This window comes from Diaphorina citri, unplaced genomic scaffold (assembly GCF_000475195.1).
Source record: "Diaphorina citri unplaced genomic scaffold, Diaci psyllid genome assembly version 1.1 scaffold123, whole genome shotgun sequence".
Classification (NCBI taxonomy): Eukaryota; Metazoa; Arthropoda; class Insecta; order Hemiptera; family Psyllidae; genus Diaphorina; species Diaphorina citri.
Window position 1 is genome coordinate 81,224 of NW_007377560.1, and position 27,564 is coordinate 108,787.

At 39.7% G+C, this 27,564-nt stretch overlaps 2 protein-coding genes across 2 annotated transcripts in view; both read right to left on the reverse strand.

Annotated features, from left to right (window-relative positions):
• Positions 1-593: 593 nt before the first annotated feature.
• LOC113465549 lies at positions 594-3,053 on the reverse strand. Its single transcript, XM_026820162.1, has 4 exons — positions 2,969-3,053; positions 2,531-2,625; positions 1,844-1,924; positions 594-901 (listed from the first exon to the last, which is right to left on the reverse strand). Exons 1-4 carry the CDS (start codon positions 2,998-3,000, stop codon positions 804-806), a joined length of 306 nt encoding a protein of 101 aa, XP_026675963.1. The 5' UTR covers positions 3,001-3,053; the 3' UTR covers positions 594-803.
• A 4,558-nt stretch (positions 3,054-7,611) lies between these two features.
• The window catches only part of LOC103524851 (phospholipase A1-like), a 28,420-nt gene continuing 8,467 nt past the window's right edge, over positions 7,612-27,564 (reverse strand). Inside the window, exons 2-7 of the mRNA XM_008489890.3 lie at positions 16,982-17,090; positions 16,166-16,311; positions 14,929-15,174; positions 12,129-12,326; positions 8,900-9,053; positions 7,612-7,942 (exon numbers count right to left, since the gene is read on the reverse strand). Of these exons, the coding sequence (XP_008488112.1) occupies positions 7,885-7,942; positions 8,900-9,053; positions 12,129-12,326; positions 14,929-15,174; positions 16,166-16,311; positions 16,982-17,090 (911 nt within the window). The 3' untranslated portion in view covers positions 7,612-7,884. The remainder of the gene's footprint in view (positions 7,943-8,899; positions 9,054-12,128; positions 12,327-14,928; positions 15,175-16,165; positions 16,312-16,981; positions 17,091-27,564) is intronic.

Below are 27,564 nucleotides of genomic sequence, written 5' to 3' on the forward strand. Positions count from 1 at the left end.
TAACTTTCTATTACCTACCTGCTACTGTAGCAAAAATTAATTTTTTTTGTTAGATCCGAATTATTTAAATCGAGTTTAAACTTACTTTGTGGCCTCGGCCTCAAAATTCGTGTCCTCTATCTGACACAGTGTGTGAAAAAGTAGACAAGACAAGACAAGGGAGATATTATAGGATTAAAATAAATTATAATATCTGAACTATATGAATTTATTTTCTATTAATTTAAAATGAAAAATAGAGAGGTTGATCTATTTCTTGTTGGTAACTTACCCCGGGTTTACCAGATTCATGTTGAATGTCTCAGCGCTCTCAGTACGAGTACCCGGACGTTCTCCGAGCCTGCTCAGATCAGTCTGACATTTCAACATGAATCTGTTGACCTGGGAATTATGTACGGAACTACACTTAGAGTTCAAGGTCAGCCATTCACTATCAGGTAGACCTGACAGGTACACCTGATCAGGTCCCCTTGTCAGGTCTACCTGATAGTCTGTGTCCTCATCAGGTATCAGGTAGACCTGACAGGCGCACCTGATCAGGTCCGCTTCTCAGGTCTACCTGATAGTCTGTGTCCTCATCAGGTATCAGGTAGACCTGACAGGTACACCTGATCAGGTCCGCTGGTCAGGTCTACCTGATAGTCTGTGTCCTCTCCAGGTATCAGGTAGACCTGACAGGCGCACCTGATCAGGTGTACCTCATAGTGAGTGGCTGGCCTATAGTTAGCCCAGCGGTAACTTGCTTGCTTGCCATGCAGAAGTGTTCGGCTTCGATGTCAACCATCGACAAAAATTTGTAGGTACTAGTTTTTCGATTGCAAATATTTCTGGTGTTCTCGTGTTTCTTTCTGGTGTTCTCGTGTTTCTTTCTGGTGTTCTCGTGTTGATGTTGACCCAGCACCTAAAAATGGGAAGTATAAGTGTCTCTGCTCGCTCATCTGATGAAAGACATACTACGGGGCATACTACGACACAGACCACATGAGTCATCTTGAAAAAAGAAAAATGATAATAGTAAAAAAAAAGTTGATCTCTAAGTGCGCGTTCACTCTAAGTGGGTCTGGGTTAGGCTAGGGTCGAGGGTTGGGGAACCCTTGTGGACACCTACTTACCCCCCCATTTGACGACAAGCTACCAGCCTCCTCACATGAACCTCACCCAGTCTGAGTGTGGCCGGGAAAAGCCAGCAGCACGCAATTGTCCAGATGGTCACCCATCCGGGTGCCAACCACGCTCAACGTTGCTTATCTCCAGCAATCGATCCATGGGGTACTGGTACTGGTGCTAAAGGTGTGTCCACACATAGTCGATGGCCGGTACCACATCGATTCATCAATCGACGACCGTCGACCATGTATGTGGACACACCCAAGGTGCTGTCACACCGTTAGTTAACTTGATGTTTGATATTAGACTATAATCATTTCATTATGTACAACATAGTATGTCCCAGATGTTCCATCAGTAAGTAACACCTACCTATAAGAATACCTACCAATAGGTAGGTAGGTATACCAATAGGTCACTTTCGAACTGCCGGGAATTTTTCAACAATGGGAAATTTCCCATGGAAAATTAACTGGTGAAGTTCCAAAGTCGCTCCCCAGAAATGCCACATTTTTATATTATCCTACGTATATTCCTATAGGAAGGAAAATAGGTAATGTAATCGGGTCAAATTTTTGATGGTCAGTTTCTAGTGCCAAAACACGTTTTTTCAATAAAAGTGTCGATTCAGAGGGTCGAACATAGGTCACCAGTCAATTGACCATGGACCATTTCCTCGGATCAATCGAAATTGAAAGATTCCTAATGGCCGTTCAAAAAGTTAAAGGATACCTACTAGGAGTTCTGGGACATACGGTATAATTTATTGATATACAGGGTGTTCCTCTAATACGGAGGGGAGGTATTATAGTTATGGGTAAGTGCTATGGCGTTATGTACACATCATCTCTTTGTTTAATAATGACGAGATGAATAATAAAGGTATGAAAAGCATATGAAGAGAGGGGTGAAAACTTGAAGAGTAGATACTCATTATAGGGGTTGTAGAATAAACGGACTTTTCAGTATCATTCTGACGAAATGAACTTCTACTCCCTTTATCCTTTAATAAGGAAGGTAATGCAGGAAGCAGATACTGCGGGAGAGAAATGTTCCGCTCTCGACCAACATTTTGAGTTTCGTTTATGTTTTTAGTTTGATAAAATGATAACTATGCAGCTAATAGGGAGCGCGCAGCGCAACCGTATTTTTTATTATTTTCTACAAGTTCGGCCATGCCTCGGGATGAACTAGCGGAATTCTGCTAGTTGAAAGAGAAAAGGCCATGCTAAACATGTGATGTAGCAGAAGCCATGATTGTGACGGAATTTCGTGTCTATTTTACTATGGGTGATAAATTTATAAATATCTGCCAGCCTAGTTAGCTTGAAAGGTAGCACACCTGCCTTGCAAAGGCTAGATCGTGGGTTCGATTCCCACCCCTGAAGACCTTTATCCTAAACTGATACCTTTGGAATTATGGGTAAGGCTTTACTCCAGGGCCATGATTTTGGGCACGTTGTTTCCCTTCTTAGCAGCGATGGGCAGCATATCACCTTGGAGGTAGGGGTTCTTATCCTGCAACGAACAGAAATATTGTTCACATCAGAGGTGTTTTTTGTAATCAAATTTTGTTTGCTGGAAAAAAGGAGCCTTTTTTGGTTGATAGAGCCCCTTTGACTTTCCAAGAGTTTCAAGCGCCTTCGTAAGTATGTAGGTACCTATTATTTTTTTTCTTTTTTAAGTTGGAAAGAGGGAACTGTTAAGACTGTAATTGTTGAGGTCCCGAAATCGAAGAGAGAAGGAAGACAAGATAGGAGAAAGTCAGCCATTCCGAGAACGAACTTTTATAATTAAACAAACACGGACCATAGTGCGCCATTCTAAAAGTTACAAAAAACGGACTATCCCAAGTACTTACAGGGTTAAGGAAGGGACTGTACTCGATCTCATTGGGGTTATGTTGTGGCGGCTCCTGCGGGCATGCAAACATATGTTCAGTGAATAGAAAGTGAAAAAAAGAAACAAGAAAATAGAGAGTTCAGTTTTAAACTCACCATATTTGTCCTGGTTGTGTGTTTCTAATTTGATATGAAACACTGAAAGTGAGAAGAAGAGACAGACAGAAAATGCTTTCCCCGAGTTTTCCTCAAGAAGAAGTTCTTGCACGCATGTGTTGTGTTGTTTCATAGGATAGGAGGATGGTAGACCCCCCCTGGTATTGATTGATAGGGGTACCATGGGCCATGGGTCAGGGCCGTGGATACAAATATGAGGGCCCTCAGAAATACAATTTTTTTTTTTTATTTTTTCAAGAGGTTTGACAGATGGAACTGTAACTGCTAAGAAGCTAAGGTCTTCTCGTCCCGAAATCAAATCGAACAGGAAAAGACAGAATAGGAGAAAGACAGCCGTTCCGAGAACAAATAGGGTATGTCCGTTTAGGATAAAATCCGCCCGGGCGGAAATCGAATCTGCGGCCCAGCGCTTACAAACCAAGCTAACTAGGCTGGCTGATCCAATGAGAAGCTTCTTATGGCATAGGGGTATGCTGATGAATAAATAGGTACCTAGGTAAAAAAAAAAAAAAAAAAAGAAGGATGGGCCATGAGTTAGGGGGGTCAGGGCCGTGGATACAAATATGAGGGCCCTCAGAAATACATTTTTTTCAAGAGGTTTGACAGATGGAACTGTAACAGCTAAGAAGCCAAGGTCTTCTCGTCCCGAAATCAATTCGAACAGGAAAAGACAGAATAGGAGAAAGACAGCCGTTCCGAGAACAAATAGGTGTATCCGTTTAGGATAAAATCCGCCCCGGGCGGAAATCGAATCTGAGGCCCAGCGCTTACAAACCAAGCTAACTAGGCTGGCGGCTGGCTGATCCAATGAGAAGCTTCTTATGGCATAGGGGTATGCTGATGAATAAATAGGTAGGTAAAAAAAAGAAAAAAAAAAAAAAAAAAAGAGGGACGTTTTTCTACGCGTGAAGTGAAAAGTGAAGAGTGCTGAGTGCACAGTTTTTTTTTTTTCTTTTTTTTTAAAGGGACACGGTCTTAAATCCAAAAGTAAAAGCAGAAGATCATGGGTACCTACCTAAGTTTTTTTTTAATGAGAGTACCTGAAACTTTTACAGGTTAGTGACTGCTGAATACCTCTTACGATAACTTTAAAATTACCTACCTACCTATTTCTTATTTCAACGACGCGACGTAACGATATTTTGTGATGTCGTGCTGATTTAGGTACATATTACCTATCGATGCTGATATCTATCACTCATACGAGTATGGTGCATATGTACGACCAAAGTCTCTATTGTATTTTTGAGTTACTCACTGTATCCTACAGGACATGGGTTGGGCGGGTTACAATATGCAGGCAAAGTGGCATCTGTCTTCACTTGGTTTTGGTTCTTGATGGAACCCTCTGGTTTGAGGAGCTGCTTCCCCTCTCCTGCTCCTCCTGAAATGAAAGAGCATGAGAATGAGAAAGAATACAGCATTTATAAAGGGCGAGTGTAATCACCGTGGATTGTCCCAGGATTGAGTTCATTTTCAATCCGAGGTTGACAGTTGACATGGGTATCATGTAAGTACATATAGGGAAATCCTCGTTTCATCTCAATCCCGAGTTGGTAAACCCCAGCATAAATCAAACATAACGGATCAATTGGTTTACCTTGCCCTTGCGAAGCAATAGCACGTTGACTGCACCAGTTGAATTTCAACAGATCACTGAGGGTGAGCAACATTGGGCATGGTTAGGCTTGCCAAATATCCAAAATGTCGATTCGGGACGCGAATCCAATACAACATTTATAAAGGGCGAGTTTAATCACCGTGGATTGTCCCAGGATTGAGTTCAATCCGAGGTTGACAGTTGACATGGGTATCATGTAAGTATAGGGAAATACTCGTTTCATCTCAATCCCGAGTTGGTAAACCCCAGCATAAATCAAACATAACGTGTCAATTGGTTTACCTTGCCCTTGCGAAGCAATATCACGTTGACTGCACCAGTTGAATTTCAACAGATCACTGAGGGTGAGCAACATTGGGCATGGTTAGACTTGCCAAATATCCAAAATGTCGATTCGGGACGCGAATCCGCGAACATAATTGCCAAATCCGCGAACATAATCGCAAAATCCGCTTACTTGATGTCTGTAAAATATCTAGATTAGGCAGTTAAGGTACCTACTTATAACATAAATCTAGTTCTAGGTGCTCTCGAGTACCTATGTATTCAGAATCCCATTTGCCTATTTCATTATCTATTATTACTATGGATAGCTGTTATTATTTTGGAGAAATCTAGTCAATCTCTACTTGTTTGAGTGAATCTACTGATTTAAATTCCCCAATTCAAGCACGCGATTCTATTCTCTTTGTCTAACAGATAGAGGAGGTCCACCTTGCAATAATTAGAATAAGCGATTTTTTTTCACAGGATCGTCAGGTATGGTGGGGGAAGTGTCATACTAAAATCAAGACCTCGAGAGTTGAGGGGAGAACTTTGGGCGGCGGAAAAACCGCCTGAAAACGGCCGAAATTTCGTACTTTATTCAGTTTTTCGCTTATAACTCCTAAACCGTGCGTCCTACGCAATTTTTGATGGGAGTCAAAATTAAAGTACACAAAATTTCCTACATGATGGTGTGGTCAAAACTTTATGTTTATTTATAGTGCTGTTACAGCAGCCTGTATGTCAAATAGGTGGCCGAAAAATGGTCGGAATTTTTTTTTCAAAGTTAAACGATTTTCCTAGCCAGGATTGTTAGGTATACTGAGGTGAGTGTGGGACCAAATTTTCGACCTTAAAATCCCAGGGGATAACTTTTGGGGGGGCAAAAAACCTCGAATAAAGTGCATACTTTTGGCACTTTTTTCAGTTTTCCGCCTACAACCCCTAAACCACGCCTTTAATGTAAAAAGTAGGTAGGTTTTTTAATTTTTTTATTATATTTACTATAGGTACTCGTATTCTCATTTTTATACCTCGGGAATTGCTATCGCATTTCTTCGGCACATTCTTTAAATAATGCTTACATTTGATGGGAACTCAAAAGTTTGATCAGAAAATTTCCACCCCAGCCGGAATTCGCGTCCAGTACTTCCGGGCTGAAAGTTCAAATAAGTCAGTGCTCTTAGCTATACGAAAGTAGATATAGGTACGTTCAGTAGATATTCGCTTGATTCCTAACTACTAACTATAACTACACTGCAAACATCTCGATATCTCCATTTCATACATTGAAACAACCAAACACTTCACATAGCCAAATTAGGACCAATTATTTAATCTCCTTCCTAAAAAACTTTCTGATTAAAAAAAACTTTCATCTCTATTCTAGTTTTTACTCACGCTTGCTAGATTACTGAATTAAATCTGGCAGCTACATATCACTTCAGTGTTTTAGATCTTGATGTCTTAATTTAGGACAAAGCTCGATCTACTTGGTCCAGATGAAATGAGAATTACCTAATAGAGCCGAGCATTGAGAACACTCTTACCGTTATACGAGTGTGGGACACATGTGTAGAAAGTACCTAATATCTTGATAAGTATATCTACACGTAAGTAGAACTAGCTTTTCTAAAGGAATGATTAAAAGTAAAATAATATATCTAAGATAGATACAAAATCGGATAAACGAATAAAATGCAAGGGAAAACGCGATCATCATTTTGTAACATTCTTTCTTAACATTTCATCGGGTATACTTTATTTCTCAATCTCAACATCAAAAAATAATGTCCTCACTTACATCAAATTATTTTGTTCGTAAACTTTCAAAGAGCTCAGATAAAATTACACCTCCATAATTATAACTCCATAGATATCCATCTTCCTGTCTCAGTAATAAAAAGAAAATAAGTTGGATAAAATTAAGACAAGTCCACGGAAAAATCATAAATACATACCTATGTGGTAATATCTATTATTAATGGTAACATACAAAGATAGCACAAATTTAACAAGCACAAATTTCTGTCAATAATATGTACCTACAAATTATTGTCAGAAGAGTTGGGTATCGTTTTCATGGAAAATACGTACAAAGACCAAACATAAAATAGACAATCCGAGATCGGAAATGCTTCAAAATTTCCACCCTGGCTGGATTCGAACCCGGTACCTCCGTGTCTTGAGACAGTACTCTTAGCCGCTCGCACACTGAGGCGATATAATGGAGGAGTTGCAATTGGGAAAATATTATTAATAAAAGGTCGATTCCTACGTAAAAAGTTGTGAAAAATCCAAATCTGAGGTCAAAACTCCGAAAAGTAACTTTAAAAGGTCGAAAATTCAATTTTTAATTGCCGTTCTAATGAAAAAGTTCAAAGAGTTGTGACGTCAAATGCGCAGAAACGCTTGCGCACAAACAAACGAAGCGGGAGTCATGCATTATGACGTCATCGCCTACGGGAACGTATGCCGTGACGTCAAACTTCACGATTTACCGGTATTTTTTAAATCGATTTATCTCGGTATCTAGAAGTCGTAGAAGAAAAAGAAAAATTCCGTTGGTCCTCATTTTTCCTGCTCTATGACTTTGAAACATCACCCAAGTAAGCGCAACTGATCTATTCTGAGGCCGCGGTTTCACTGTGGATAAGCCTTCTAGTTCTAGTTTTACAACGTGATGCGATTCGGAAGCAATTTAGCATGAATAGAGACTATTGGATGCCAATCTAATGGAATCGGAACTTAAAGGTACAATCACACTACTGTCACGTCACGTGAACTCAAGTGACGTGATAGTAGTGTGTTTCTACCTTAACTGTGGCAAAGTATCATCAGGTAACCATGCAGCAGTATCAGGGTGGCTAATGTTCAGTCAAAGGGGCAGCCCAAATTGTCTCTCATTCGTAAACAGAACGTCCCTTGGGTTCTGAAACAAAAGAGCGATAATATAGCATTCTATTAGAATGTATTGTATAGGATTCGAACCTGCGACCTTCTGGGTCACAATGCTACCTTCATTCATATCATAACTATTCATAAGTGACTTCAGATGGATTGCTGCTTTTGCTAACCCGATGAAATGTTGTTCTGAATGCCAAGATATGTACTTCGATGATTGAAGCCCTAAAGATATACGAGTACCTAGGTATGTAGTTTGTTAAACTGCTACCAAGGAAAACAATGATGTACGATGTACGTTATACATATCTATATTTTCTAGTGAAAGAATATACTGACTCATAGACTACTCAATTGGTTAAACTGTTACCACAGGATAATAACTAGGTACCTACATGTACTTTCTCATGGGCAATTATCACAAATCATAACCAACTCCTTAGTAGATAAGAGAAGTCAAAGTTATAATATCAGACGTACCTACCTTATACCTGGCCAAGATTATGATTAGAGCAATATGAATGATCATTGAGCCGACTGTCATTAGTTGATTAGTAGATAAGTAGTACCTATAGATACTCGTACTTATAGGTGTTATAATATTAAAACATAACAGCTACCTAGTACCTAGATATAGCTGTATTATAACATGAAAGATAATTATTATGCGTCTAAAGCTATTGACTTGTATAACATAACATCAGAGAAACCGCACATAAAAGTTGTTGGAATTGTGGTTAACGAAAAATAATAAGAAACAAACATATCTACCACCCATCTACATAGGTAGGTAGGTAGGTAGGTACATACCTAATTATGCGAATGTACTGCTTTTATTTTATTTTTACAGATAGGACATGGGTAGGTACATATGTACCTCCTCTTAAACTTCTTGATAAAGGCAATGACGGGTGACTGGTAGGATAGGATATTCATTCATAAATTCACACTAATAAACTAATAAGAGAGTAAATTGTAAACTTACCCTATGGGCGTATGTTCTCCCATACTAACAGTACCAGGGCCCAGTCTCCCAGTGCAGGATAACGAGCACGGGTGCCCCTGATGACGGCGCCCCCTCTCTGAAACTGTGGCGGCGAAGAAACAGGCGCCCATGAAGTGAGAACAACGGGCCCGACCTGGTGGGAATAGAAGAAACAGAAGGAATAGTAAATTAACTGAAGAAATAAAATAGAATGAAGAAAAAATGGTTAGATTTAATCCGTAGCACGGAAGATCCTGAAGGGCTGGCCCATTTCAAGCGGCTATTTCTATGCAGTCTGGAACCTTCAACCTGACAGAAGCCTGGAAAGATACCTGGGAAAGAAACTGTCCTGCACTCTATAAAGATTTACCTATGACCAGTAGTTACGTATGAACTCAAATCCACTTCTTTCAAAAATCAGACTATACTCTTTCAAGAAGTGAGGGGAAATGGAAAAGTTGGAGGGTGGGTGTGAAGGAGATGAACCTTTGCCGAGGCATAGCTGCTCGTACGCATGGGTGTGTAAGTCTGTGGAGGGGAAGGGTGGTGATGAGGGTGGGAGGTGGTTATGAGAAACAACAAGAGAAGTGGAAGGGGAAAATAATGGGTGAGAGGGGAAAAATGCGAATAAAAGGGAATTAAGGGGGGAAGGGGAGGATTGTAATGCGGATTGCGTGTACGAGGGGATTCTTATCAATACAAGAATCCTGCGTAGAATCCTTTACGATTCTAGGTAGGACCCTAATAGGTAAAGACCGTTTCCATGATGTCCCTATATACAGTAGAACCTCGATTATTTCAACTAATTGGGACCGAGGGTAGTTGATATACTCCTTCTTTGCTGAATTGGAACTTGCAAGCAGTTCGGAATAAAGCTTTGGATCACCTTTCACTCCATTCCCAGCAAGCGAAAGGGGTATGAAAGCGGAGACAGAAAAGCTGTATTTTAATAGGTGACTTCTTTGCTGAATTGGAACTTGCAAGCAGTTCGGAATCAAGCTTTGGATCACCTTTCACTCCATTCCCAGCAAGCGAAAGGGGTATGAAAGCGGAGACAGAAAAGCTGTATTTTAATAGGTGACTTTTTCTACAGTCAACATGGTTGAACCAATGAGATTCCGCTTTGGACGTCCACACTTGCTCCACAAAGCGGAATCTCACAATCTCTCTTTTTTTTTGTATCTTCAACGATGTTAAAACAATGTTATCTAACCAAACTATGTTACTCTACCCTTGTACTTTGTCTTTTGATAGTTGCAAAATATACGAATGCTATACGCTAAATAAATTTCAAGCTAAATTTACATGGATGTATGGATGACCATATTGGACAGTTTCAGAAAAATATTGTTAATTCTGATTATTTTTAATTTTTCTGAACCAATGAGATTCCGCTTTGGACGTCCACACTTGCTCCACAAAGCGGAATCTCACAATCTCATAGGTTCAGCCATGTTTGACAATAAAAAAAAGTTCCATAATCAAATACGCGGCTTCAATTGAAATTGGTAAAGCGGGTTTGATTCAGAGGCCGAGTTTGTATCACACTAGGCTTGCACGTCGGAGGTCCTGCGTTCGATTCCCGACGGGGTCGAAATTTTTCGGCTCTGTACTGAGAAATAGTACGTGTAGATGAGAATTAATAGTAAAGGAGACACTTGGTAATGCTGTGATACCCACAAAAATTCTGAAAAAGCTATCTCTGCTTCAATACAAAGAATTCATGATGTGATTTTAGTTAAACTGTGAGGGTGCCAGCCTAGTTAGGTTAGTTGGTAGCGCGTCTGTCTTGTAAGGGCTATGCTGTGATACCCACAAAAGTTGTGAAAAAGCTCTCTGCTTTAACACAAAGAATTCATGATGTGATTTTAGTTAAACTGTGAGGGTGCCAGCCTAGTTAGGTTAGTTGGTAGCGCGTCTGTCTTGTAAGGGCTAGGCCGCGGGTTCGATTCTCGCCCGGGGTGGATTTTATGCTGAACGGATAATGTTCGTTCTCGTTAGGGGCTGGCTTTCTCTATACTGCCTTCCTTCTCTCTTCGATTTCGGGACGATAAGATCTTAGCAGTTACAGTTCCCTTTCTCTAAAAAAAAAGAAAAAAAAAAAATCATCTGTGAGGGCAAATGGACTTTCACGTAGATATCTAACTTGCACGTCCCAATCGTGTCCACTCGTCACGAAAGGGGTAACTTTCACTCCTGTGGCCTGGGATATAGCATGTCTCAATTATTACTTTTTTCAAAGACGCCAATCTCAGTTGCCGTGGCAACCCAAAACATGTTTAATGTATGAAACCGGTTCAAAAAATAGTGTAAGGGTACCAGTTAGTGGCCCATGTAAAAAACTCGCTAGTTGTTGGCCACTCAGTGAGCCCGAGTCCACCCCCATAATGCGGACTACACATTAGACGGACCTTCCGCCATGGTCCGGCAAACCAAAAAGAAATCTGAAGTGACTACATATTATGCGGACCATTTTCAGTTTGTTGCGATTGGTCAAAGGGGGAAGCAGTTTTTTTCTTTCTTGCGTTTTTAAATGAAAAAAATCAACTCGAAAAATGCTAACGTTTTCAGTCCGATGGTCCGACCAACACTACAAACATAGGTCCCGTAAAATGGTCCGCCGCGCAGAACCAAAAGTCAAATCCGTTTTTAATCAAATCCGTTTTTAGTCAAAAGGTAGTCCCGTGGAGGGGCAAACTTTAGTTTACACACAAATCCGGCGCGCGAGACCAAATTTTGGTCCGGTCAGTCTAATGTGTAGTCCCCTTTACGGGTGTGGACTCTCTGGACTGATTGAGGAGCCAATAATCAGCCCGTTTCCTACATGGAAACGGCCCATAACTAGTACACCTGTCCTAAAATAAAATAAAACCTGATAAATTCTCTCTCTACCTTCAATAAATTTACATGGATGTATGGATGACCATATTGGACAGTTTCAGAAAAATATTGTTAATTCTGATTATTTTTAATTTTTTAAGAGGTTTGATAGAGGGAACTGTAAGGTCTTATCGTCTTATGTGCTAAGGTTTTATCGTCTCAAAATCGAAGAAAGAAAGAGAACCGGACAGAAGAAAGGCAGGCGTTCCAAGAACGAACCATTCCTCTTTACGATAAAATTAGTCCTGGTGGGAATCGGACCGGCGACCTTACGTTTAGAAGGTAGGACCTCCAAGGTAACTAGACTGATTGTGAATCAGAATCAGCCTCAATGAGAAGGACTACTTACGTATCATGCGTCCCTCTTTGGTACAGCTAGGTTGCATACGTCCTCCGTTAACGCAGAAGTCGACATGTCCTACTTGCGGCGCCTCTCCTAGGAACCAAGCATTCGTATGAATCACCTGCACGAAGTTAGCATCATCTCGGGTCAGTCGAAACGCCTTGTCTCCGTATCTATCCACCAGGGGGCGTGCTGGATCTATGCCTGTAATACACCGGAGACAGGTAAAGCGATGTTCAACCCGATGAAGAAGAATGTGATGTAAAAATCGGTAAAAGGCTTCTAATAATAAGTAAAACGAAATCAGTGAGAGTTCCTTTGTTCCTGACGTTCGGTTCTTCTCGGCACACTTGATATTACCTTAGTAGCAAAGTCACATGATTTTAATAACATATCAGATACCTTCTCACCTGACCTACATATTGGTTACCTAGTGGTAGAATTATCAGCAGAACTAGAAATTTTTGGCACTTAATATATCCGGTTTTCAGATCACGCGGTCCAAACTCACATCAGGTGGACCAAGGTACAAGATGGTCATCTCTTACTAGACCGCCTAATATGTTTGAGCGTGAGGATATTAAAGTCTGTCTGGACTTTCACAAATTGATTTCAATATTCAGAAAAGAAATTTCAGAAATACTCAACCATCAGTTTTGGCCCGAGGATCTACCGGTGTGTATCATGTAGATTTATAGTTTTATATATTTTTTTTATTTCATATATTTCTATATTATGTTCATAATAAATACAACTCCACAACTTTCAAAGTTCCATTTAGGAGATCGATCTCTTCAGTATACCGATCTCTTGAGTCCTTTATGGCACTTTCTGTGCCTCGCCGTATGAGTAGTGAGTAGGTATCTACCACCATTATTAGCATAGCTTTAACCCCGATTCCAAATTCATCAACACAAACAAGAAATTTGGATACGGAAGAAGAACCACAGCCCAACACCAGACGTAGTCTTAAGAGTCCTGGCTATTCTGGGCTCTGTCTACCTACGTGAAGTAATGGATTCATGAAGATTCCAAATCATCAGCCGAATGGCATGTTTGCCTCAACCTAAGGATTTGTTTTGACATTCTACCACCAAAAATTTGGCCCCCTAATAGCTACCGGTTTTGAGAACAGCTATGCCTTGTCTAAGATCGTCTGATCGTGATCGATGATTTAAAATCTATAAGTAGTAATATTGAAATCAGAATAGATACTCCAGAAGCTCAAGTGATTCCATTTGAACAACTTAATCTTTCTTTCAGAACAGTGGCGGATATACAAAGTGGAGCAAAGAGAACAATTTTATTCTATTGGTATTTCCAGGTACATACTTTCGAAGTTTCGACGCCATGCGAGATGTAGGGTTGATTGTAGCCCCCTTTATTGTGTATAATGGCATAAGTCAAGGAGGTGAAAGATTTCTCTTCTTACCTCGCGGTGATGGGCTGATACCGTATCCTGGACCAAGTCTCGCCACTGCTAAATGTCAATCTCAAACAGAAAGTTAAATGGTTAAACTTGATCTTGATAGATCGATTCTAAACTCTTCCGAATTATTATTATTATTATTAGATAGATACCTACTTATTAGGTAGGTAGTCTCAGTCTACACTCTAGCTCTAGAGTCTACATTCTAGAATATGAAACCGGACATGAAGCAAATCGATAAGTGATTTAGTATAGAACTACCTACATAACTACCTACCAGGATTACATTCATATGGGGAACGAGTATATTTTTAGAGATTAATTTGTAATCCTAATGTCTCTTTAGTGTCAAAATATTGAATATATCTATTAGAAAACTAATGGCGGGGTCTACAGTCTGTGAGCAGTCCGTTCTGGCCCGGATTTAAACTTACAACCTCTAGACTCTAGACCAAAAGTTAACTTGGGTAACGGTTTGGTCAAAGAATCATTGCTTACAAACTCTTAACCCTTTTTGTGAGTTCCTCACCACCTTTCTCCTATGGAGGATTTAGGGAAAGATATCCTAAAAGGGATTTCTCTCCTATTGGGGATCCAAATTCACAACCCGAACTTTCAAGACAAGGTTACGAGACGAGGCACCTATCTTTGAGGCACCTAACTGCAGGTTACACTGAGATTTATCCTTTCCTAATTCGTTCTGAGTTTCTGACCGACCCAGTATTTATTTTTTGACACCTGGCTTAATGCGTGAAACATTTCATATGAATGTTTAGGAAATTGAAACATTTTATTAATGTTCAGGAGATTGGGTACTCCACCTAATCTGACTTGTGTGATTATTATGTCTTAGATTCAGTTCTGATTTATAATTTACGTAAATGATGGATTAGGTGCGTGAAAAGGTGTGTACCTACATGAAGGTACACACCTTTTCACGCACTTACCTACGATTAAGTAATTTGTTTTTTGTCATAATGCTAGTGTAGTGGCTAAAAAGTGAAAACGCTCTAATTGGAATAATTTACAATTTGCATACGTACGTGCTGTTTCTGGACACATGAGAACGGAACTTTTTTTGAAAATGTTTGATAGAGGGAACTGTAACTGCTAAAGACTTATCGTTCCGAAAGCAAAGAGAGGTAGACAGGATAGGAGAAAATCAGCCATTCCGAAAATGAACCTTGTCTGTTTAGGATAAAGTTTAGGGCGGGAATCGAACTCGCGACCCAGCACTTACCAGGCCATTGTGGTTCCCTTCAAGCTAGAGCTCGTTGGAACGAGGCTAGCCGACGGAATGTTCAATTTTCGACAGTAGTATCACTTACCAAGACTACCTCGAGAATAGAATCCGCCAGAACGGAACTAAAAACTCACCTATGATCTTGTGCATGCGATGTGTCAGATGGTTGCTCATCATCCCACAGATATGGGCCCCTAGTGAATGCCCCACACAGTGTATGTCATAGGCCGAGGCCCCATGATGTGTGAGGTGAGAATAGAACTGGGCCGCACACTGGGCCACGAGGCGGGTGTTACTCAGGGAGGAGAGGTAACACGGGAAGGGCGCTAGATCCGCGAAGTCCAACATGAACACGTTGTAGTCACGCCGCCGGATGTAGGCTGGGGAGGGAGAGGGTGTTAGTGAGGTTTTGTCCGGTTTTTTTCATCCGGTTACTCCGGATCCGGTCCGATAAAAATCACCCAAAAATAGAGTTACATCGATATATTCCCGTACGTATAGGTTTCCTCGAAACTGGGATATTAAATATATCTACCTAGCGTATGCACCAAGCTAGAGAATTTGGACCGATTGAGAGACATTCAAAAATTCACCTTCCAGGTTCGTGACCAGTGGTGACCCAACTTGGTTAAGATTTTTCACGATTTAATCATAAATCTAAAAGACGTATGTGGTTTGACCTAAACATTCCCTACACTCTACGATCGCGCGGAGCGGCGGTCTCTATGATTTATCTCTTCAGTCTTCACCTCATAAAGCATTGAAGATTGGTTCCAGAATCCAGAGATAAGCAAAGGTAATTAGATGGCAACCTATTAGGACGAGCAGGGAGTAGTAGGTACCTACATTAAATTGTTGATGTTTATAGGTGTTCATTGGCAGAGTACATTAATTACGCTATTTAGAAGGTTCAGCGAGATACGAAATTTACGCACTTTGAATCACCCATCTTGATTCCGTCATTACTTTAGATTCATTATTTCATTCGCAATGTTAAATGTTACACCCTGATAAACAGTAGGTACTTCATGAATTTCATGATTACAATTTTCAATGTCTAATTGCCTACCATTCAAGAGCACAAGCGCGAACATAAATTGTTTTTGAGCGTAATCTGAAACAACTTAACCCAATAACTCAAACTTAATCCCGGCCATTCACGCTCAGAAGGTCTGACAGACCCAGGTCTGAGCGTGAGTGGGCACCATAATACAGAGCTAACCCATCATCCAGTTCAGAGTTGGTTGGTGGTTCGGGTCCAAGTTCATTAAAAAACTTTATCGATTGGGAACAACATTGGTGTCTAGCATTAATTAATTAATTAATTAATTAAATCATCCTTAATACAATTTAAGTTCCTCATCAACTTACCATCGCGGATTATAGTCATTGGAGATTGACTCTCAGACTGGTTGAACCCGTGAATAATAATCACATTCCTCTTATGAGGATCCCATCCCGCGTATTTGAGAGAATTTGATTTGAGAATGTTGATCCGAGTTTTGGTTCCATGCTCGCTGAAAGAAGAAACGTGAACTTCGTTAAAACGGCGTCTTTTCGTTCTAAAGGTGCCAGGATCCAGGACACTGAAGACTTTTTTCGCTAGACTTTTGGTATGGCGAGACCACTCTCTACGGCTACGGAGTCTACCAAGTTCGTAGAGTAGGGTACATACGCTCTCATAGAGATCATAGAGCGTTCTACAGCGAAGGTCTTATCGTCCCGAAATCGAAGAGAGGAGGACAGGATAGGAGAAAGCCAGCCGTTCCGAGAATTAACCTTATCTTTACGGATAAAGTCCGCCCCAAACCGAGAATTACTCATAGAGCGCTCTTCTACGAAGGTCTTATCGCCCCGAAATCGAAGAGAGAAAGATAGGATAGGAGAAAGCCAGCTGTTCCGAGAATTAACCTTATCTTTACGGATAAAGTCCGCCCCCAACCGAGAATTACTCATAGAGCGCTCTACTACGAAGGTCTTATCGTCCCGACATCGAAGAGAGGAGTACAGGATAGGAGAAAGCCAGCCGTTCCGAGAAGGAAACTTTATCTGTTTAGGATAAAGTACCCACGACCTAGCACTTATAAGAGGCGAACTACGAGCTACCCTTCAAGCCCGGTCAACCTATTTAAGGTTGACCGACGGAATGTTGTATTTTCGACAGTGGTATCACTTACCATAACTTACCTCGAGTACAGATACACCCGGATATCTTTGTCAGGACAGACGCTGCCTTTCTTCAAAATACATTTCCAATATTTTAGATCCACGCTGTCCGTCATGAAGCCTTCGACATCTGAGAACAAGAGAGAGAAAGTCAAATAGTATTTCAAATTTATAAAATCTATCAGTGAATTGGAATTTGATCTGTCGAATTCCCAACCTACGAATCTTCCGTAATACTCTTGTGTTAAAGCTATTACATGACATACTCGTAAGCTATAAAGGTGCGCCATTACTAAACTCGTAATTTTTGTCACAATAAATTCCAAACCAAAGCTAAGGAATAGAATTTCAAAGCCCGAATCACCTGACCACCAGCCATCAGCCTGAGGGTGGGTTTCACCAACCTTCTTTCCAGTAGTATCAAAGTATCAAAGTTTATTTATTTCATGTTTCAACACATTGGGTTGTTAACATACATCAATAGGTATATACAGTAGAAAAAAAAGCAAAGAATGAGACAAAATGTGAATATAATCTAGACTCTAGAGCAAAAGAAGTAAAAAAGAAGTAAAAAAGAAAACAAAAACTAATGTAATAATTATGTACCTACCCACACATCGATACCTATACTCAGATATCTGTAGGCAAACAGATTGAATCCGAATCAGTCAGCAGAAACTCCTCTGTCGAGGTAGAAAGCCTTTGATTTTAAGTAATTTTCAATGAATCTTTTGAATGAGGGCAATGGTAAGTCCCTAATCGACAGAGGGAGTTTATTGTAAAATGATATCCCGTGGTAATTAGTACCGTTCCTAGCCGCGTATACACGATGATGGAATGGAACCAGATTGTTTTTGTTCCTCGTGTCATAAGAATGCGCGGCTTCGAAGTTAGGGAACTCTGCAATGTTCTTCTTGGTGTGCAGAAGACATTGCAGGATAAAGAGGGAGGGAAGCGTAAGGATACCAAGCTGGATAAAAAGTGGCTTGGCGTGTTCTAGATATTGTGCTCCACTCACAATCCGTACGGCCTTCTTTTGGAGAATGAAAAGTTGAGGGACGCTGGTAGAATGCCCCCACAATAGAATGCCGTACGTTAGGATTGAATGCACAAGGCCATAATAGGCATTTTTTAGAGCTTCTCGAGAAACCTGACTCTGGAGTCTGCGCAAGAGGAAGATACGACTGCTGACCTTCTTGGCTACTTTGTCAATATGAGCATGCCACTTAAGCTGTGGATCTATGCGAAAGCCAAGAAGATCTACAGAGTCAGGATTCTCAAAAGTGTTGGCTGTGCTCAGGCTAATCACAATATGCTGAGTCTTAGACTGATTCAGATGCAATCTGTTTGCGTTAAACCACACCTGTGCTTGCGCCAAAACTATTTCACCTCTACCAATCAGATCGTCCTGATTACTACCTTCCACAAACAGGGTGGTGTCATCTGCGAAGATAGTCGTTCTCGCGTAGTCAGGTAAGTTTACCGGTAAGTCATTGATGTAGAGCAAGAATATTAGAGGCCCTAAGATCGAACCAGTTGGTATACCGGTATTCAAAAGACAAGGGTCAGAATGTTTATCACCTACCATATTAGCTTAACAGCCTTTACAGGCGTTTAGCTTAACAGGTCTTCTAGGGACTGAAAAAATAGTGAAATCCTACCTAAACATCATATAAAACATTTGCTCTTTTACTGTGACTGGAGCGTGACCTGAACGGATAATGGAAATCCGGCTTCACATCATTGATTTCTCATTGCTCATTTTGTTTCTTTACATCTTCACAGTCATTTAAAGTCCCCCGGATGGAACTTTCGCCCGCATTTCTGACATTCCTCTACTTTTGAACCGGACTCACGTTCGGTGATGATCACGCAAGAATAGTTTTCGGGTAAAGTAATAGAAATTAGAAGGTCCATGTTGTGATATCAAGTGAAATGTTGTGGGGTTATGTGATCCAAACTTTGAGAAAGTGAAGATGAGATCAGCGTGCAACATTCCATTAAAAACAAGAGAGCAACCTCTTTAGTGTAGCGTCTGTATAGAGTATGCTGAACTGTTTTTTTTTTATTATTATTATTTTTTTAGGGTACTGTTTCATTTTCACTTTTTTCATGTTATATTGCCATTACTGAGCTCCTCAACAGAACTGTCCTCTTGAAGCTACACCCCAAAATAGCTAGGAGCACGTGTTGCAACGGAGGAAATCCCACCCCGCAGCCCCCGCGGACTTCAGGGACCCCGCATGGACACATTCAAGGGCCCCCAAATGCCTATCATTTGGATAATCCCCTCCCCTTCTCGACAAGTCATTGATTCAGGGGAGCCCCAGGCAAAACATTCCGGGGAGGACCACGAAAAAATATTGACCCAGATGGTCGGCCGTCCAGTTACCAAAGACGCACAACGTTGTTTAACTTCAGTGATTCGTTCTATCTAACGTTCCAACATTGAAGAGGTTTAAAAAAAGCTCCTCAGTTTGTCATGTTGTTAAAGGTCACTTGCTAATCTTGACTCCTAGTGACTCTCTGACTATAGGTATACGAGTATAGACTCTCTGGTAGGTAATGGGTATCTAGCTACTAGCTACCTAGTAATCCTGACTCTATAAATCTAATGCCCAGTGATGAGTGGAAGTGTCTTCCTGACTTTAGATAAGGAATGAATCACATAGCGTCATTAGCTTGTATTGGGGAGTCTGCTAGTGATTCTTTTGTTAGTGGATGTGCCTCGTGAACTGTTGTCTTTTATCTTTTGAGAGACACCCTTTGAACTTTCAACTCATATCAGGTTTTTTTAGGTAAGGTTCGTCTTTTCTCTGGAATTTCAAATAGGTAGCTCCTTAAATCCACATCACCACAAAATAATAAGCAACACGTGTTGTCCTTGCACGAGAAGGTTGACCTGTGCAATTTCCAGATATCAACCATGCACGATGTTGCTTAACATTAGTAATCCATTGAAAACTGGAGTATTAAATAAATTTTATTGCCGCTGAGCCTGAGATGATTAAGGATATTTGGTTAGTGGATGTGCCTCCTGAACAGATAGATGATAAATACTCGTATGTATGTCTAGTGTCTACGGGTCTCCTATTAGTGGAGATGCTTTCAAAACAATTTATTCTCGTGACAGCTGTGGCATTTCCTTTCAGTTTCGTTCTCCGTTGACTCATTTCGTTTTACGCCACTGGTAATAACAGAGAGAAATAGAGGACCAGAGAGCAGATCATAGGACCAGCCGTAAAAATTCACGAGGATATTCTCAGGATCAAATTTGAATCCAGTGAAAGCTCTTCTTTGTTTTTGTTTTTAGTGCTAATCATGACCTTATAAGAACGTTAGTAGGTAGTGATAGCACATATTTTTACTTCATTATGCATAATAATATTAGTAGAGATTCCTACAAGATATACAATTTTACATAGGTAAGTTAAATGAAGAGCCAAAATGATCTAACACAGATCAAGTTCCTTGTTTTCAAGATTTTAAGATTGTGGGTAGTGGGTAGTAAATTAGGAAGTAGGTAACATAAGAAAATAAGAACGTGAGTGGAATGACAAAAAAAATTTCGGCAACTTGTTCTGAGACAGCTTTTCTCCTCTAATTACATATGTAATAATTTCTCCAGGACCTAGTGTACACGTGAAATGTTTATAGTAATCTTTCAAACCCCAGTAGGCAGAGGGGAAAACGTAGGTGAGTCAAAGCACCCTTTTACAGCAAACGCGGCACCCTATTTATGGAACACCGGCCAGGCAAATCAAATGGCTATTTGTTGTTATATCCTGATATTCCTGATGCATGAGAACCAAGAACTTATTTGTACCTAGGTACGTAGTGTTATTAATGCAGGTACCTACTCCTAGGTAATAGGTACCTATGATTAAGGATTACCTATGTCCCGTGTCTAATATAAACATTACTCATTGCTCAGGTATGATTGTATAGGCTTAGTAGGTACCTACGGTCAGGAGAGATAGATAGGTACATCTACATTCTATACATAGTCAGGTACACTAAGTAGTGTGTCTGGTATAATCTATTTAATTTTATGATGATAGCTGTGTTGATTATAATATTATCTCTAAGTCAAATTTGTTCATGCAGATGCATACACCTAGAACAAGTGTACTCATTCGTAGGTCTTTATTATGCATACGCTATGGTCCAGAATCAAAATGAACCAGTTAGGGTTAGACGAAAGAAGTTTTCTTATCTTTTTCAAAACGTTTGATAGAGGGAACTGTAAGGGCTAAGGTTTTATCATCCCGAAAGCGAAGAGAGAAGAAAAATCTTGATATTCTCTCCCTCTCTCTCTCTCTGCCTGTCTCTCCATCCCTCTCTGCGTATCTCTCCACTCGCTCTTTCGCTCTCCATCTCTCTCTCTCCCTATTCAAGTACATAGGAACTGTAGGAAAGGTACATACAGTCGAACCTGGATAAACGAGAACCCAAGGGACTAGGTCATTTTTCTCGTTTAAAGAGGTTTCTCGTTTAAGGAGTTTCTCGTTTAAAGAGGTTTCATATAACTTTTTCTCGTTTATAGAGGTTATTAGTAGAGACGAATTGTGAAGTAGACACGTTCATAAAATGTACCGACAGATTTAAACAAGTTAGAACAATTTCTCGTTTAGAGAGGGCCGGAAATTCAAAATTCTCCTTTATAGAGGCTCGCGAAGCGCTACAGTTTGAAAAAATAGAAAAAGTTGACATTTTCTCGTTTACAGAGGTTCGGAGATTTGAATTCTCGTTTATAGAGGTCCATTTTGCCTTGTTTATATGAGCGTGGGACTTAGCAAAAAAGGGGCCATTTTCTCGTTTATAGAGGTTTTATTTTCTCGTTAAACCAGGTTTTTGGCCCGAAAATGAAGGGGATTTGAAAATTTCTTGTTTATCCAGGTTTCTCGTTTATCCAGGTCTCGTTTATCCAGGTTCGACTGTAGTATGATAGATAAAGGATTGTTGGTTTAACTTTAGTAGCATTTGGGAAAAAAAGAGTAAAAATAATATTTTCATTTTTTGTTAATACCTACTAGATTTTACTCAAATGTTATTATGGTAAGTTGAGGTAAGTGGATGGGGTTCAGGGGGATACATCGGGATAATTCAGTGGTGTAGTCTGAATGTAATGTTTTGTGTCCATTGACTACTATTTAGTTTATCGAAGTTAGTCATTACGTATACATATAATATGTTTACATTGAGTATTTCTTATCTAGTACGGATTAGGTGCTTCACTTTCTTGTATTGTCTCATCTCTCATCGCATTCACTGTTATTATGAAGATCATAAATAATCTTTATTATATTTGTATTGTTTGGTTTTCTCACAGGATAGGATATAGGTTTAGATTCCCATGTGTTTCCGACTTCCTGGAGTTGTGGGAGTATGGACGGGGAGCTGGCGAATACAAATTTACCTCATTAACGAACGAAATTTTCGACCTGTAGGTAAGGTTTGTTGCGGAAAGTTAATTAAACACAGAAGATTCGTATAAGCTTGACCCGACCTTTAGGGGTCTTTCCCTCAGAGTGGTCTTTTTGTGTAAGACCGAGTAAACACCGTAACTCAATGTTTTTCTTCAGAAACATAAAGTTAACAGGAAACTATAAACTCAGGTGTTAAATAATACATACATAGTACCACTTTGTTTACACACGTACCTAGCTATGTTAAGTATCAATATTATTAAGTATCTGTATTATATTGTCTACTGAATAGTGAGTGCCCATGTGTCTGGTAAGGAAAAACAATCACCTTAACAAGTTGTGTGGCAGAGTATGCCATGGTAATACCAAAAGTGACATTGTAATGTGCCGCTAATAACTCTCAGCATGGGGGGCGCCTGTTGTTTAGGTGTGTTACATGAGCGGATGTGTTTTCTTCATGTAAGCTCCCAAAGGGATCACGACAAGAGCTGTATTTTTTATACAAATAAAAAAAATATTTCATTTGTTTTATTTCGTTTTTCTATTCACTTTATTTGTGTCATAAAAAAATGCAAAAAGGAGCTTACGACTAAATAGTCCGCAAGAGTGTGCTAGCAAGTAAAACATGAGCGGATGTGTTTTCTTCATGTAAGCTCCTGTAAGCTCCCAAAGGGATCACGACAAGTTTTAGACCCGTTAAAATGATTTTAGGCCGGTCTCACACTACACGCGTGGACGTGTGACTTTGAGTAGCGCGAAATCGGCTGCAAAACTTATGAAAATGATAGAGACTCTCTATAGGTCTATATAATTATAAACTATATCGTTTTCATAGGTTTGGTTTTGCAGCCGACTCAAAGTCGCGCGTCTACGCGTTCAATGTGAGACGGACCTTCGGCCGTAAGATTTTTGAGTGCATGCTCGGAGATTGTTCGATCACACGCAACCTGAACAACGCGCAACACAAAGTCCAAAAAATCTCCTGCGGCAAGCAGATGTGTGGGCACCTCAAGGTACTTTATAATTATGCCCGATCTTACCATTCTTACCACAGTGAGTTTTCAGTCAATCCAAAGTTAAAGAAATACTAACCTGTAGGTAGGTATAAATCAAATGTAAGAAAACCCTTGACACTCTGTTAACTCTCAGTGGTAAGACCGGCCATTAGAGGTGATATCAGGAAATGGAAACATTGGGATATTGGGAAGTCAAGGTGTTTAATAACAATGACTAGAGCCACCAGAATCTCCTAATATTTACCTTCGCCGTGGAAATATTAATACTGAAATGTTTGCTATGCAAGACATTCATGTAATTTATCATTATAGGAACATACTACACTACATACCTAGTATCTATACTTAGCTATCTCTGAGGTAGTTGACACTGTGGGCAGTGTTGATATATACCTACCTACACACACAGGTAGGTACCATGAAAATATACTGAAAAACAGGAAAGACCACCTGTAGAGGTTCATATTACCTACCTATTTATTTTTGATAGGACCTATTCGTACTTACCTATTCGTATTTTATGATATCCATCGAAAGAAATCACTCCATCATGCGAAGCGCTGAAAACCACTCAACAGCGGAATACACACTATTCCACTCTCCTAACAATGGAAATGAATTACAGAGATATCCTGAAAACTCGATAGAAAACCCAGGAACTGCACCACCTCAAAGAAAAACAGTGGAAGTACCCCAACCTCAAAAGGATGGCATTACACAACAATTAATCAGCCGAATCACACAACTGGAGGATAAAATTAGTTCCGCCCTTAAGAAAGTTGAAAATCTGAATCAAAAGCCTGAAAATAAAGAAGAAAAAGTTATAAACAAACAACCGGACATTCTTATACTGGGTGATCAACATGCTAGAAATATAAAAACCACCATTACTAAAAGTCTACCAAACACATACCGAATCCACGAAACCTTCATAGTGGATGGAACATTCTCCCAAATTCACTCAACAGATAATATGGAAAAGTGTCAACATCTTGTATTGATGGCTGGTAGTAACGACGTACAAAAAACACCCATGAAAGACATCAAGTCAGCAATAGAGGCCATTTTCAACAAATATCAGGAGAGCACTATTCACTTCATACAAATCCCATTCCGGTATGATAACGTTGCTCTAAACTACCACATCAACAACGTGAATTACATTCTAAGTGAATATGTGCGCAGATTTAGAAATGTCAAAATATATGAGACACAAAATATAATTGAAAACTGGGACTACACTGGTAATAATGAACTCAACAGACATGGTAAAATCAAAATATGTAGAGAAGTAAGTAAGAATATAAAATTCCCCAAGAATTCTTACAAAACTCCATCAAATAAATTCAATGGAGGTGTTTATCATGACAGTCAAAATTCTCATTGGAACAGACACAGGAATGAGAACAAATTCAAACCCCGAAAGAACAAAGGAAACCGCACAGAACACCCAGCACCACAGGGCACTCGATATTTTCATCGGAACAACTTCAAGCAGCATCATGGATTCAGGAAACACAGGAACCAAGAATACTACAGAGTTCACCCTGTATCTAATCATCATGTGACGTCACGCCAAGGAATGAACCAACATCAGCAATACCATAGTACTCAGTCAGCACATTACAATCATCATCTCAAGGACGTCAACTCAGAGAATGATTATGATCAAAATTTCCCTGATACCTTGAACTCGGACACACATACACGCACGGTTGACTACAACTATGACAATGGGTATTATTTTTACTAAATACTAACGATTCTTGTACTCAAGATGAATCAAACATTTCTTCTAATACCTATCCCTCTAATTCTAATATGACAGGTGGACAAACATTTGTCCCCACACCTATTAATCTGACAGATTCTGTGAGTAAAAATAAAACTAAAATATTGCCAACACTTAGAATTTTCTATCAAAATTGCAATAGTTTGAAAGGTGGGGCAAAAGCAAGGGAATTCTATATGAACCTTGTGAGCGAAGATTATGACATTCTTGTGATCACAGAATCTGGTCTTACACCTGACATCTTCAGCCATGAGCTATTTGACTAGGCTTGCCAAATATCCGAAATGTCGATTCGGGACGCGACCCCCCCTGTGGTGAAAACTGCAGTGGAAGCTTGGTTTGACGACTCACCACATAGCTGTGAAATGTTGACTCGAGAATGATGGTTACTCACTACACAGGGTTTTCACAGAAGTATAGGAACAAATCACGAATGGCTTTATTATGCTCGTATCAAATTTACAGCAATTACTGCAAAGTTGTTTAAAATGTCTACTATCCACAAAACTTATTTGCGCATGGCATACCTATAAAAATACCTGGCATTTATAAATTTCCATTCTCATTTATAAATTTTTACATTCTTTTTTATTTCTACTTGGTAAAAAAAAGAAAAAAGAAAAGAAGAATAGCTCATCCCTAAAGGAAATTTAGCTAAAAAAGTAAAAAGTCATGATCTGGTCAAGTAAAAAGGTCATGTATCATGGACCAATGTGTATTCAATTTGCCCTTTCATATATTCTGTGCTTTGCATATTGCATACTCAAATAGATTCCAGGCGTTCATACAAAATACCACCCTGATTCATAGAACAGTAGGTGGTGTCTTCGTTTTCTGTTAGTAAGCTTGGAGGGTAGCGCGTCTAACTTGTAAGCGCTAGGCCGCGGGTTCGATTCCCGCCCGGGGCGGATTTTATCCTGAACGGATAATGTTCCCAGGAACGGCTGGCTTTCTCCTATCCTGTCTTCCTTCTCTCTTCGATTTTGGGACAATAAAACATTAGCAGTTACATTTACCTCTATCAAACCTCTTTCTATTTTAAATCAGCAATTTTTTACTCACTCGACTTTCTGTACCACGGCCTTCCTCAGTCCATAGAACTGCACATCGGACGCTGAGAAGTTCAGACCGATCTGCTGATTGCCCTGGTTGATTCGAATGTCACCCAGAGCATGAGGGTCCAAACTGGGAACCCCGTATTGAGGGAACGCTGGAAACGGGAAACAATAATGAGAAAATCGAGAACTCATGCTGGAAAAGTAGAACCTACTTGCGAAAGTAACAAAGAAGGCAAAAACCCCACTTCAAAATAATAATAAGTAATACCTAATAAAAAATAAAACTGAACCCCCATCAGAAGAAATCAAAGAACAGAGGGAGAAGAAGAATGAAAAGAAGGGGAAGAAAGAGGAGAAGAAAAAGGAAGAGGAGGAGGAGGAGAAGAAGAAGAAGAAGAAGAAGAAGAAGAAGAAGAAATAAGAAGAGAATAATTTCCTAGAAATTTTCGGAACAAAGCTATAGATAGGTACCTACCTACATTAATTGATTCTGAGCCAATGTTCATCAGAAATTCATCAAGTTTTGTTGACATCATACGTACGTAGGTAAGCCTAAAAATCCCATATATTATACTTCCTATTTACCTACCCATGTATATTGTATGTTATTGCCTAGGCATTATGTATTTCGGTACGTAGGTAGGTATTTAGTAAGATGACACCAGGAAACCTATTAATTATTATCTTGACGATAATAAATTCTCAGAAAATAAAAGACATTAATTAGAAACGACTATTAATTTACCAGTATTGTTTGTAATGGGGGTTTTCTGGTACCATTCCTAAGAACTTAACTCAGTCATGTTGGTGGGACTTTTCAGCCTTCGTCGAAATAAGGCGTTGTATTAAATAAACAGGAAAATAAATAAATAGGTGTTGTCACCCCGGAAAATACCAATTAAATACAAAGTAGTATAATAGATTAATAGACAAGGTACATCTACATATTTACGAGGTACCTACCTACAAGACAAGATTTATCCTAAAAATCCTCAGAATATCTTTCCAACCAATATTCTTTCATGTGCATATCAGTGATGAATGACTTGTCTTTACATCTATTTATCAAAACATGTAGAAAAATGGGCCGCGGGTTCGATTCCCCCCCCGGGACGGATTTTATCCTGAATTGATAATGTTCGTTCTCGGAACGGCTGGTTCTCCTATGCGTCTTCCTTCTCTCTTCTTTTCGGGACGATAAGACCTTAGCAGTTACAAGTCCTCTATCAAACCTCGAAAAATGAAAAATACCACAGTTTTTTTTTTTTTTTTTTTTTTTTTTTTTTTTAAAAATTTGTGAACATACCTC

Excerpts from the sequence above, each read along its gene's own strand:
- LOC113465549 (XM_026820162.1), bottom strand. The coding sequence starts at position 3,000 with ATGAGATCGAGTACAGTCCCTTCCTTAACCCT. Across the intron at positions 2,626-2,968 it reads ACAGTCCCTTCCTTAACCCT|GATAAGAACCCCTACCTCCA; the intron begins GTAAGTACTTGG and ends TGTTCGTTGCAG. Across the intron at positions 902-1,843 it reads CGTATGTCCCAGAACTCCTA|GTGCTGGGTCAACATCAACA; the intron begins GTAGGTATCCTT and ends TCCCATTTTTAG.